The sequence below is a fragment of the Monopterus albus genome, unplaced genomic scaffold (assembly GCF_001952655.1).
Source record: "Monopterus albus unplaced genomic scaffold, M_albus_1.0 scaffold81.1, whole genome shotgun sequence".
Lineage (NCBI taxonomy): Eukaryota > Metazoa > Chordata > Actinopteri > Synbranchiformes > Synbranchidae > Monopterus > Monopterus albus.
In genome coordinates this window covers 1,488,162-1,501,271 of record NW_018127961.1, presented here as the reverse complement: position 1 = coordinate 1,501,271, position 13,110 = coordinate 1,488,162, and the positions used below count along the sequence as shown (strand labels likewise).

General features: G+C 40.7%; 2 protein-coding genes across 2 annotated transcripts in view; both read right to left on the bottom strand.

Annotated features, from left to right (window-relative positions):
- Positions 1-13,110, bottom strand: part of LOC109963851 (low-density lipoprotein receptor class A domain-containing protein 4) — a 253,798-nt gene that overhangs the window by 10,997 nt on the left and 229,691 nt on the right. The window contains 2 exon segments of the mRNA XM_020606735.1: positions 500-550; positions 1,824-1,978. Of these exon segments, the coding sequence (XP_020462391.1) occupies positions 500-550; positions 1,824-1,978 (206 nt within the window).
- LOC109963850 (melanocortin receptor 5-like) overlaps positions 1-13,110 on the bottom strand; it is a 174,091-nt gene that overhangs the window by 70,141 nt on the left and 90,840 nt on the right. The gene's annotated exons all lie outside the window — the stretch shown is intronic.

Sequence of the window (13,110 nt, the reverse complement as noted above, 5' to 3'; positions counted from 1 at the left end):
AAAAAAAAAATAGGAGAAAGTTTTTATCTCAATTCTCGGTGACATTTTTTTTTCATGAAACATGAAGACCTAAATTCAAACTTTTGATCATACTGTAATTATGCCAGTGAAACCTAAAAAGTAACCTAGCATAAGAAAGGAAATGTTATGTATTTATGTATTAGATGTACACTCGATGCTGCATTTATCATTACTGAGATGCAGTAAATGTGTTATCTCAGCATGCTACAAATTTTAGATCACATTGTCCAGTACTACACAACATTTATAACATGGCAGAAGTCATCTTAGTGTCACAGAGAACCCTTCTTAACATGGTTCCACATACAGCTGTCATGGAGCCGCAAGTAGTGGAACCTATCTAAATTTTTGAGGGTAACAGTTCAGGATTATGGTTGTAAATGTCAAGCACAGCCATAGACCTGCTGGGATTGCCATTCTCACAGTGATTAAGGCTTGGCTGTGTATTTAATAGGGGTCAGTGTGATGGTGGACTCACCTCTGAGGCACCCTGTTGAGAGCCGCTGTCTGAAGGCCACAGACAACCATCCTACACAATGAGACAGACAAAACAAAAAGAGAGGGTTTAAAGGTTCCCAGGTGGTTTGAAGGCTGTTATATACACATGTCTGAAGCTCATACACAAATTTCTGTTTGAGCTTTATCACATATTATTGTAATCAATGTATGTGATAAGATGGTTTTAAATATTTAATATGCATTCGACAATATGTTTAAACTCACTGTTGCTGGTGAAACATTACAGCTTAGTTTGGGATGGTTTTTGAACTGAGACCTAAGCTGATGAAAGAAACTTTCTTCCTTTCAGAAGGTAACAACTAATGGACAAGATGAAACAGCAATGCTGAAATGCCTGATGGCACCCAGCTTGGGAGTGACAATAACAAATGGCAGCTCCCGTCTTAAAAGTAGGCAGGCTAAAAGCTACAGCAAAGAAACAACTATCAAAAAAATAGCACTTTGCTTTTGTCTACATTTAACTTGAGGATCTTATCTCAGATAGTAGTGTCAATGATATTTAATGAAAAGGAACCTGAAAAACGTAGACAAACTCACATATGCTCATTATTGATGTTTTTAGGGCCAAACGCCAGCGGTTCTTCTTCCAAACTGTATTTCTCAGTTACTTTGTCAGCTTGTTGCATTTGTGACATTTTTTTTTTGCTTTGTGTTTGTTTGTGTTTGCAAATGTTTTGCTTTGATTGGCCGGTACAGAGCACAGAGTAACAGGACAGAGGAGAATGGAGGATTTTACACAAATTTAAATAATCACAGGACAACCGAGCCCGAGTCTGTTTCAGTGGGTGCAATCTGACGATGTGCATTTAATGCAAGTGTGTACGTGTGTGTTTGTCCCGGGGTGTCGCCATGTCAGTATGGGGGTAGAGTCGCTGTTGTCTAGACGGCACTGTGGTGAATTAAACCTCAAGGTCTGACAGAGTCTGACTCTGAAGAAACCCATTCAGCAAGTTCACCTAACAGACTGGAGCAAAGCTGTTACTTCATTGAAACTGGGACAGAGGCTCTGACTGGGCTAAGAAGCTCAGTGCAGCTTTACTGGGAACAAACTGGTAAGCTATGTTTGTCCTGCTCCAGAAATAAAGAATGCACTGTCACACTGACTATGCAGTGATATTCAGTGAGAACAGAGACAGAGGCAGACACACACAGTTTTTCAGTCACTCTCAGTTTAGATCCAAATGTTACTGGGATGGATACTGGGAAGACAGTGCTGCCAAAGCAGATAAATGTAACCCATTATAAACAGTTTATCAACCACCCGCCCACACAGTGTTACTGACCTGCTGTAGGGCATGGTCATGCCTGCGAGCCTGGCTCTGCCTTGTTATGAAAGACCAGGTGGAGAGCTTGTAGTGGTTGAGCAGGCAGATGATCACCACCACCATCACTGTCATCACCACGATGATGATGACGATCTGAACAAACTCCAGTTCAGCTGCACAAACACACAAAAGGAAAGAGGAGGGTAAGCGTCAAACACCTACTAGACATGTAGGCCCTAAATAACCCAGATCATCAAACAACTAAATGTACAGTATGTACAATGGGGAGAGGAAAAAAAAAAAGCCTGCTTCACCCAAAACATACACAGTCTGAGTAAGCCTAATTTCAAGCTAGCCATACAGTATAAAAGATGGGTTTTTGTCCAATCAGTCTAAAATCCTAAACATATTCAGCTTACCATGATGGAAACAAAACATCACAGAAAAGATACATTTTGGTAAATAATCTAAATCAATTAACCAAATAACTACTGGAAAATAACGTAGTGTGACCATGTTTAAAATTTCTTATTGATTTCAGAAAGATTTTTTTCCTGACTTCAAACATCGAATCTATGATTACATAATATAATCCAATACAATCTTCAATAAGCTTTTTAAACAGAAGATATTTTGACATAGAAACAGGAAAAACAGATGTACAGTATGATGATGGATGAATTCTATTTAGCTGCTTTGGTATTCACACTGGCACAGTTTACCATCTTTCTCATGTTCATGTACAATCCTGGGTACTCTTCAGTCACAGCCTTCTGTGACATTCCAATACAAGAGTCATCATTAATTGTCATCACTAACACTTTTCAGTTCTTTTCCTATTATGACATGTGGCAACGTCTATGAAAGACACCTACAATTTGATTGCAGGCCAAACCCCATTTACTGAAGAAAACTGAGTGGTGAGATTTTAATTCTCAACTCAATCAGAGCCTTTTACTGATCTAACAGGAAATGTTTAAGACTTAAGGTGCAACAGAATCCTTGACTGAACACTTTTCAGACTGTTCTAAAGAGTGATCACCAGTAGGGGGCAGCACAGGTCAAACTTAAAGTCAGTTCGTCACATATGGCGTGCATGTGTGCCTGAGAATTCTGCAGAGATAAGCTTCAAATCACAAATGAGATGAGTGCTGAGACTGTGGTGTCCATCCCAGTGTACAGTGGTTTCTTTGTGGAGATGCTGAATAACTGCGGTGTTTCTGTCCTCAAACATCAGTCTGTGTTACACACACACACACACACACACACACACACACACACACAAGCATCAGAGCTGCTCTGGGTTGACCTCCCAGATCAGGGCACCACTGGGAGACACAATGATCGCCGTCGTAGAGTCATGTCTGCTTCTTGTTCATTGTTCTTGTTCTAGTCCTTTCCCCACCTCCCATTCCGACTCTTTCAATTCTTCCTGTATTCTTGCCTGCCATCTCTCTCTCCATCTCTCCTCTAACCCAATCCCTCCATCATCCTCTCTCTCCCGTTTCTTCTTTCCCCTCTTTTCTTATTCATCATCGTCTCCCACATTCACTTTCTCTTTTCACCCTTCCTCTCTCTCTTCCACTCCACCTACCTCTCTGTCTGCACTCTGAGACTCTTTTGTTGTCAGTTTGTTCTGAGTAGAAGTCTTGGCATTGTCTGGTCTTGGCACCCGGTCTGACCTCTGACTCACACTCTTACTCACTGCTGGACACTCACTCACTTTATGTGTAAGCGCAGTTCAGCAAGAACAATAATACAATGTACACTCAGCTATCTGAGCTACAAAGCCAAGATTCTGGCAGATACTTTCTCAACAAAACTCTACAATTTTTGGAGTGCCTTACCCACAAGCCACCTGGGCAGGTAAAGACAAGAAAGCAGCATGTGAAAATCCAAGAACCAGAAGAGGCTGTCAGAGTTAGAGGTTTTATTAGCACTGGGAAAACAACAACAAAAAATACACAACATACTTGGAATTAATTAGATCACAAAAAATGTCAAAACGTGCTAGAAACAAAACATTACAGGAGGGTCCCAAACCTGCCAGTGTTCCTCTACAGCAGCCACCGGGGGTGGGTGGGGTAAGACAGAGGAAGAACGCAAACTAGCACAAACCACATGGAGGGATCAAAGGACAACACCCAGGTCAGTAAGATGAACCGTTGTTCGAGCAGAGAAATGAGGCACTTACAGTTCAAAACAACACAGACAGACAAGCTCCACAACTGTTTTTTACAAGATGAAAGATGAGTGAGATGACTGAAATCTACCTCATTAATGAATTTATTAGTATACTGAAGTAACTGAGAAAAAAAAAAAAACGCGGTCCAACATTTATTACAGAAGGTGGAAATGATGGACTACATAGACTATCCTAACACTAGACACCGAGTTGTTAAGCTCTTCACCACAACATGAGTCACCTAATGTGGAACAAGAAGGACTAAGGGAACAAAGTACTAAGAGGCCCTCTGCTAGTGTCATCAACAACACATAAGAGTGGTGCAGTCTGGAAAAAACCCAGTGCTTGTAGAGACCGTTTTGCAGAGCAAGCCATGAGAGACGGCTGAGGTATGTTGCATTAAAGGAACCAGTGTTCTGAAAACCAGTGCTGAACCAGTGGTTCTTGTCAAAATGTCATACAATCACCAAAGTCATTCCAATTCATCCAGAGTGGAACATGAATGTCTGTACTAAATTTCACAGCAGATCCATCTAATTGTTGTCAAAAACTGCTAATTTTATAGACGCCCTATACCAGGGGTGTCAAACTCAATGGCACAGGGGGCCAAAGCTCAAAGCACACTTTAGGTCACGGGCCAAACAGGATAAACATTTATTGAACAGACTAAAACTAAACGTTTTTTGAACATAAATATGAATCATAACAGACAGGATACAATATTATTCCAAAATAAATCAACTTGAACTTAAAATCACCAACCCTATTTCTGCTAAGGCTTAGTACATTTACAAACACCTGCTTTTTGTCTGGACACAAGACGTCACACACTTTCATCATGCAGCTCTTCAGAAACTCTCCCTCGGTAAATGTCCGGGCTGATTTTCTCCTCTGCCACATTAAAACGTTCCTTAATTACAGCCACATTAGCTCCACAAATAAGACGCACAGGTTTATGTCAGTAAACATATACTCAGCCTCCCACCGGTTTAGAAAGGCTCTGTTTTCAGAATCAACTTTCCTCTTGGCCATTGTTAGGGACTAGCTTTGACTTGAAATTAGGGTTGTATACATCAACAGATGCTTTATTGATCTGACGTAATTGACGTGGGAATGATGGCAGGTAGCCTATCCTTCGGTAAGGCAGCTGATGCGCTGCCTTATGGGATTTGTAGTTTGTGTGTTATTGGCGCTTCATATTGCCAGACCATTAAAAAAAACATATATAAAATGATCTTGTAAGCTGGGTGTGGCCCGCGTGCCTTGAGTTTGACACGTGCCCTAGAGGAAAAGTCAAGGTGAGTGCCACACTCTGAATACTGCAGTTGTCAAATTTTTAATATAGTCCAGTCTGGACCGTAAACAGAGTGACGTTGTCAGTCGTTAATTTTTAGTAGTGGTTGGCATTAGTTTATCTTTTCTCATCAGTTAACCATAAAGTGACCCTCAAGATTTGTCTTGCCACCCGTTGTGCTGAGTAGTCTATCCTTGATTTGGGAAACAGTCAATAAGACAGCTCTAGCAAGTAAAACAAAAGGTGGTCCTATCATTTTCTCCCCTGTCAGCACAGCACTTACAGCTGCTATAAACGCATGCTAGCAGAATATTTGGTGCTAACTTGGTTAGCCACAGCTTATCAATGGAAGACAGCTAACGAGCCATTAACTATAGTAGTGTTATCCTCTTCTGCCTATACAGTTAGATGCAATGGCAAATCAATCTGAAACTTGCACATCACTGCAGTTACAGTTGGTGCATTGGAAACAAAGATAGTATACTAGCAGTTTGCTTCAAAACCTTACAGCACAGACACAGCACGTTTTCAGAATTAACCCCTTCAGCTAATATCTGATAATCATATTTCAGTACAGCTGGCTAGAGCTGTTAATATTAGAGAGATTGCTAGCATTGGAAAACAACTAGAAATAAGCAATCACACAAGGAGTACAAGCATTGGTTATCAGCCAATATGTCATTATCTGATCTCGTTATCTGCTTTAAAAAAAACCCTGCATTGGTCAAGCCCCGCCCCAAGGCAGGGAGCCACTCCCCTCTATGGAAAAATGTGCTGGTAAGATGTTAAGTAGCCAGAATTAATACCTCATTAGGGGCTTCAGTCACTACCAGCACGAGCCTGTGTGCTTACCACAGCAGCCACAGGTAGGGGACTGAGACAGGCTTCCATACACAGAACAGAATTATGGGAAACCATGTCAAGCAGACCATTCTGTAAGCTTGCCGGATAAATATCAGATACTCTGGCATTGTGCTGTTGTAAAAGCCACATAAACCACATGCCTAACTCAAAGCTGTCTTCTGCAGCACAGGCAGGGATGTTTTTACAGTTCAAGTAAAATAAAAGAACAGCGACTTTGGTTACTGGCCTCTCCTCTGAAGATCAGGGAGGAAGGAAGCCAGAGGAGGAGTTGAGAAGGGAGGAATCCACTCAAGTTCAGCGGCTCTAGAACACAGTGTACAGCACAGACTAGAGAACAGCGTGTGCTGGCAGGCTGCATTACCAGCACCAGTCTGATGTTATTACAACAGTAAGCCACTTATCAAAACAGTATCAGTTCGGAGTCTGCATCACCCTTGTCACCCCAGCAGGCTGCAAGCCAGCCATCAAGTTTGTTTAAAGGTCACTTTTGTACCGTTCAGATGGTGTCCCCCAAAATGTTATACCTTGCTATATTTCAATCATCCGTCAACCTCAGAGAAGTATAATGTTGAACTGTATACATTTTCAGGGCTGATCAAGCTACAAATGTATTGAGTTTACTTTGTTAAAAGGCAAAGAGAAGCTGCAAATCCTCCCTTCTGAGAAGCTGGAATGTGAGAAGTTGAAGCAGTTTTCATTTTAATCAAGTGAGTGAATAACCATCAAAATAGTTTCAGACCGATTTAGTGCCAAGCAATTAATTGAGTAACTGTTTTAGATATAATCATTACAATACTTCAGTTTCAGTACCACTACCAAAGTGTTACATTTATGTTACTGTTGGTGGTAACTCACTCTGCACAAAACTCATTTTGCAGCTACACCCTGTGACAGTGACTTTCATTACTCAAATGCTTTTGATAATCTATGCTACATACACATATTGGTCAGTACTGAAAAATGCTGAGGCTTTATACCTATCAGACAAACATCAGTCAGAGCAGCTGCACCAGTACCTCGTCCCAGTTCCAAAAACCAACCAGTACACACAGTGGCAATATACTGTGATCCAGTGATGACCCTTAAACCAACCAGTACACACAGTGGCAATACACTGTGATCCAGTGATGACCCTTTGGTCTTTGTGTGTGTGTGTGTGGGCGCGCGCGCCTTTGTATTACTTACATCAACATGTAAGTAAGGGTGACAACATGGATTAGGTGTTAGGATGAGGTTAGGTTAAGTGTTAGGGTCAGGGATAGGTGTTAGGTAAGTATTGGTTAGGGTTAAGGTTAGGATAAGTCTACAGGAAATGAATGTAAGTCAATGTAAAATCCCCACAAGGAATGAAAACACAGTGCGCGTGTGTGTGTGTGTGTGTGTGTGTGTGTGTGTAAGTGAGAGAGAGGCCAATGGGAGGTCAGACAGTGCAGCTTACTTGCCAGTGAAAGCTGGCAGACACATAGCAGACAGACACAGTAATACTCTTAGAGCACATATGAGGCCACATTCAGGCAAGTGAAATTTATGGAGGACCCATGGCTAATTACACACCAGTTCACTTTGACATATTTGCTGTGAATGGTTGTCACTGTATTGTCCAATACTGTCTGCATGGACTGTGAGAAAATGTTTTGTAGCAATATGGGCACCTACAATGACATCAAAAACTCAACTACATTTATACTTTATGATATGTTAAAGGCCCCTACACACAAAGTACACTGACTTCTGTCAGTACCATATAGTCTATTATGCCAGATGTACCCATTAAAAACACTAATGAGAAAAGGGGAAACAAATGCATCTGTTTTATTGACTGAATGATTGAGATGGTAACTACTAACTGGCTCAGACATGGACAGATCTGTCTGCTTCTGTGTAGTCTACTGGCTCAGTGCATAGTTCTCTATAATTTGGTCCAACTCACACTAAATATCTAGTGCAAATTCATTCCTACTGGCAACAAGAAATGGTTAATGCTGGGGGAAAACTCACTTCTGTGACTAATGAGGGCACACAGGCTTACCCTGTTTGGCCCTGAAATGAAAATCAGGTTAATGGCTGCCTAAAGAGACTGCACACACTCAGCTGGGGCCTCCAACATTGTTATTGCTCAAGAAACCTAACATTTGAGCTTGGGTGACCTTAGATGCTTCTATGAGAAAGCAAGGCCTGGGTGGTTTAGTTTACACAAAGGAGCAGTGTTTTGTCCAAAACCACAAGAACATATTCTGTGATTTAGGTTGCAAAATGGATGTACAGTATACTGACAGTAGGAGTCTGAGTGTGCAGGGAATGGCTCGCTAGCTCTTTGCTAATTCTGAGTAAGAGAGCTACTCCCATCAGCAAGGCAAATGCCATCTCTGTAAGATTAAAGAGTCTGAGCTTCAGCTGTTATAAATCCCATCTTGCAGCCAAGCAGCATACAGCCCCTAAGCTAAAGCAGGAATTGCTGAAACAGCCAGTCAAAATGCAGCCTGACCAGGCACAGCTCCAGGAGATGTCAAGACAGAAGAAAACAGACAAGGCTCACATCAGAACCTTAATCAAAATGGCTGTTATTTGTGTGTTACCATAAAAACTCACACTTGGCAAAATGTGAAGGCATTAAGCGAGGCGTTTTTGGTTTTACATGGCTAAACTGAGCTCAATAAACCCTCAAGCTGTCTCATTACCTCTGCAGACATGTCCTGTTTCCTGCTGCTTTCCAGAGCTACATCTCAGTCATGAAAATAAAAACATTCACAGTCACACCTGGCAATCAAAGCTGCATTTTACTGTGAAATGCAGACACTTCCTCCATGACTGGCAGAGGCAGCGTCATAAATTTAGTGCTGTGTCACTGTATTGGTCCCCAAGTGCCAAGCACTAAGCCGTATGCACCCATAAACTGTAAACGTGAATTATAATACATCTAAAGTAACAAAGTAAAATGAGACAGATAGGAAAACTTCTCTGCTCCAAGTTGCTCATCCTCCTGCTGCCTAGAAAGCTGATTTGGATGTGATTTGCTAACAGAGGATGCTCACCATCACCTTGACCAGTTAATGTCCTACTGACCTCGCAGTAAAGTAAGCTAGTAAACATGTTTGCAAGGACCAAATGCAGGTTAACAGCAAGCAAAGATGTGCAGATCAGAAATTAATGACACTGGCACTGTGTCAAGGTAAAACAGTTTGCTGACTCTGCAGAAAAGCAAATGCCTTTCTCAAGTCTACAACAACACATCTGAGGACTGACCTACCTACAATGAAGCACCAAAGTTAAAGCTGCATTAATTAGTATTTAGCACAATTTTGGATAAATAAAGTAAAAACTTGCCTAGAAGTGTTGTCTCGCTGCTGAACTAACCCCACCCCCACTCCTATTCTGCTAACTTCAGTCAGGCCTTGCGTTTATTTCTTGCCCTCTGTGGCCACTGTTGTTAAAATCTGTACCACACTTCTTCCACGCCCCAATGACCTGTGGTTATAAATCAAACCAGTATGGCTCATTTCAGTTAGAGACCATGGAGGCTGCCTGTGCAGGTACAACCCAAGATGGGAGTGGACCTGTTAGAGCCAGGAGGCCATGTTCTGTAGCACAGATAGAGTGTGACACAGAACGAGGCAAAACCATGGTTAACATCAGTTTTGCATGTTGGAGATGGAGAGAAATAAAAGCTTCGAAAGGACTAAAGTTTAACACAGATGTGGATTTCTTCCTGCTAGTATTGCAGCTGGCTATGTGGGAATCATTACCAAGCTAACATTAGGTTTTCAGTTTTGTACCCTTGTACTGAATTATTCTGGTTCTCTGGATGCTTTACAGCATCCACACTATGTTGTCCGGATTATTATGGGATCCGTTTTGTGGCAGTTCATTTTTTTCAGCATACTTTCAGCTATGGAAACCATTCAGGTATCAAAATGTTCAGCTTTTTAATGACATTTATACTTGTATTCAACTTTTTTATAATTTTTATGCTTTTTGATTTATTCAGCTTTTTTGTTACAATACAAGTAAAAGGGAGCAAATGAAGTAATTTAGCTAATTTCTGCTCAGTTTTGGCCCAGTTTATGTTGGACATAACACTGCAGTCCATGTAGTATTTTAGTGAGGAATTTATTAAAATTTACGCCATCAACACAGCTAGAAAAGTGGGGAGTTTGTTCAACTATCGAAGCTTAATATACAACTCATGGTTATGTGTGAACTATGTTAACTAAATGTGATCAGTATTACTGGGAAAAAAACGTTCCTCTGTATAATTTGCTTGTGTTACTGCAGACACATCCACTACAAACAACATTAGACATATGTATGCTATGGCTCAGGAGGTAGAGCGGTTTTTCCCCCACCCGGAATTTTGGTAGTTCAATTCCCGTTCTCCACAGTCCAGGTGTCCTTGGGGAAGACACTGAACCTCAAGTTGCCCCTGATTGCCAAAGCAGCACCATTTAGGGACAGCACCGCCATTGATGTGTGTATGAGTTGGCGCCACAGAGGCCTGCCTCGGTTCTGTACCAAAGACAAATTCCTTGTGTGTTTAACATACTTGGCCAATAAAAGTGATTATCATTACTAAAATCCATCCATTCTACAACCTCGGTAGATTGCCCTACCCCTGCGGCATGTCATATCTCCTCTAAGCTCTACTGACACAGTGCATACATCAGCCAAAGCAGCTAGAGGTACCGACTAATATTTTTCATTAAATATTAAGCCCAAGTTTATACTTTTTTTTTTTCTTGTGTGCAGTGAGGGGATTACATGAATTACATGCCACCAAAAATTGTTCAAATGTGACTTTTGAGAAAGTGACAGTCTTAAAGGACACACTAACAAAATGCATTCACTGGCACCTTATTCTAACACTTAACCATCAAACTAAATTCCCAAAATTAACCCTTCCCCTTATCCTGACCTTAGCTTATTTCTATCCTTAATCTTAAAACCAAGTCTTAACCCTCAAACAGTTCTGTGAAGTTGTGTTAGAAAGTGAGGACCAGCCAAAATGTCCTCACACCCATGGTATAAAGCTCAAACTAGTCTGCACAATGTATAGCCGTACAAGTATACACAAACACACACACACACACACCCACACACACACACCCCCACACACAAAAAAAGACTGGCGCAGTTGGAATGAAGGAGATGGAGTTCAGTGATGATGGGACGGAAGGAACTAGGAGAGAGGGGAGAGAGAAAATGAGGTACATACACAGGCTCACACACTCCTCTAGCTCCTTTGGGAGACTGTAACATCTGCATGGCTGGTATCATCCTGGCAGCAAAAGGATCTCTCAGCCATCGAGTGTGTGTATATGTGTGACTCTACTAGAGGAAATAAATGAACTAGTTTAGTGCTGCTTAACCCTGAGGAGAAGGGGGCTGTTTGTGTGTGTAAGAGTGGCTGTGGGTTACTAAACCCATTAGAACGGTATCTGTAGGTCAGTCTCTTTCAACATACTAGCACATTCAATGGTAGAGCATAATTAAAGAATCATTTATGACAACGGATGGTGGATCATCATCTGGATTCGAGATGGGAATTTCAAGCTAAAATGCTAATTGATAGTCACAGGGAACTATTCGACAATTATCGAAGATCCTGGACACCCCATCCAAACCAGCTGCTAAGAGTCATGCTCTGTGTTAGCTAGCTCCATACTGCTAAGTTTAATGGCGACACTGGTAGGTAGGTAGGTAGGACTTCATTGATCCCACAATGGGGAAATTCCTGTGTTCCAACGGCAATAGAGAGCAGCAACAAAACACCATAAGCACAAACATATTTTGAGAAACAAATTCCAAAGTACCTAAAACCAAACAGAATATAGTATTTGAAAGACAATCAAGAACAAGAATGATCCTCCCACAATTAATCCCTGAGAACAAATCAAAATACAGCATTCGAGAGAGATCAAGAAATCAAGGACAAGAATATTACTTCCATAATTAATTCCGCAATTGGGGAAATACCTGTATTTCAACCATGAGACACTGAAGTCAATGTGGTGCCTGAGCCAAAACGTCTGCCCACCCCTGCCTTAGAGGGACATATATGTTTAACAAACCATATTGTAGAACTAAATGAAGTAGTAACTGCCCATCTTATAAAGGTGTTCAGTTGTGGAATAGTTTTCCTGATGAAATAAAAAAGGCTACTTCATTACCAATAATCTATAAAAGAATGGTAATATAAAGATATACTCAATAATAATGAAAATAATAATCATAATGCAAGTTCTTCTAAATATATATTCAGTATTTTTTATATTAAATGTATGTCCATTAGTGCTGTTTGTGTGGAGTAAGGGTAGGCATAATAAGCTTTAGCTTCAGCCTACACCTTTGGTCAATAACATTGTTTTTTATTTATTTCATTTTATTTTGTATGATTATGTATGTGTGCATACATGCTTTTATTCAAATGGATGTATGTACCCTTATTTCATGCTTTTTTGGGTAAAATAATTGTAATTCTAATTTTGCTTGTTGACCAAAAACTAAATAAATAAATAGGTGACAGTTTAAATCTTGCACCATATACAGCTGTTTTTTATTGATTTTTAAATGCTCAGAAATGTTTTCCAGCCACTCTTTTGCATTTGATTACCAATTAAATATTGTTGAAATCATCACAGAAATTCATGCCAGTTGATTTTGATTTTCTATTCTATACTGTACACACACACACACACACACACACACACACACACACACACACACACACACACACACACACACACACACAGTGTGTGTTCAGTGAGGAACAGAAGTATTTGAACACCCTGCGATTTTGCAAGTTCTCCCACTTAGAAATCATGGAGGGGTCTGAAATTCACATTGTAGGTCCATTCCCACTCAGAGAGACAGAATTAAAAAAAAATTTTCAGGAAATCACATTGTATGATTTTTAAAGAATTTATTTGTCTTGCACTGCTGAACATAAGTATTTGAACACCTGAGAA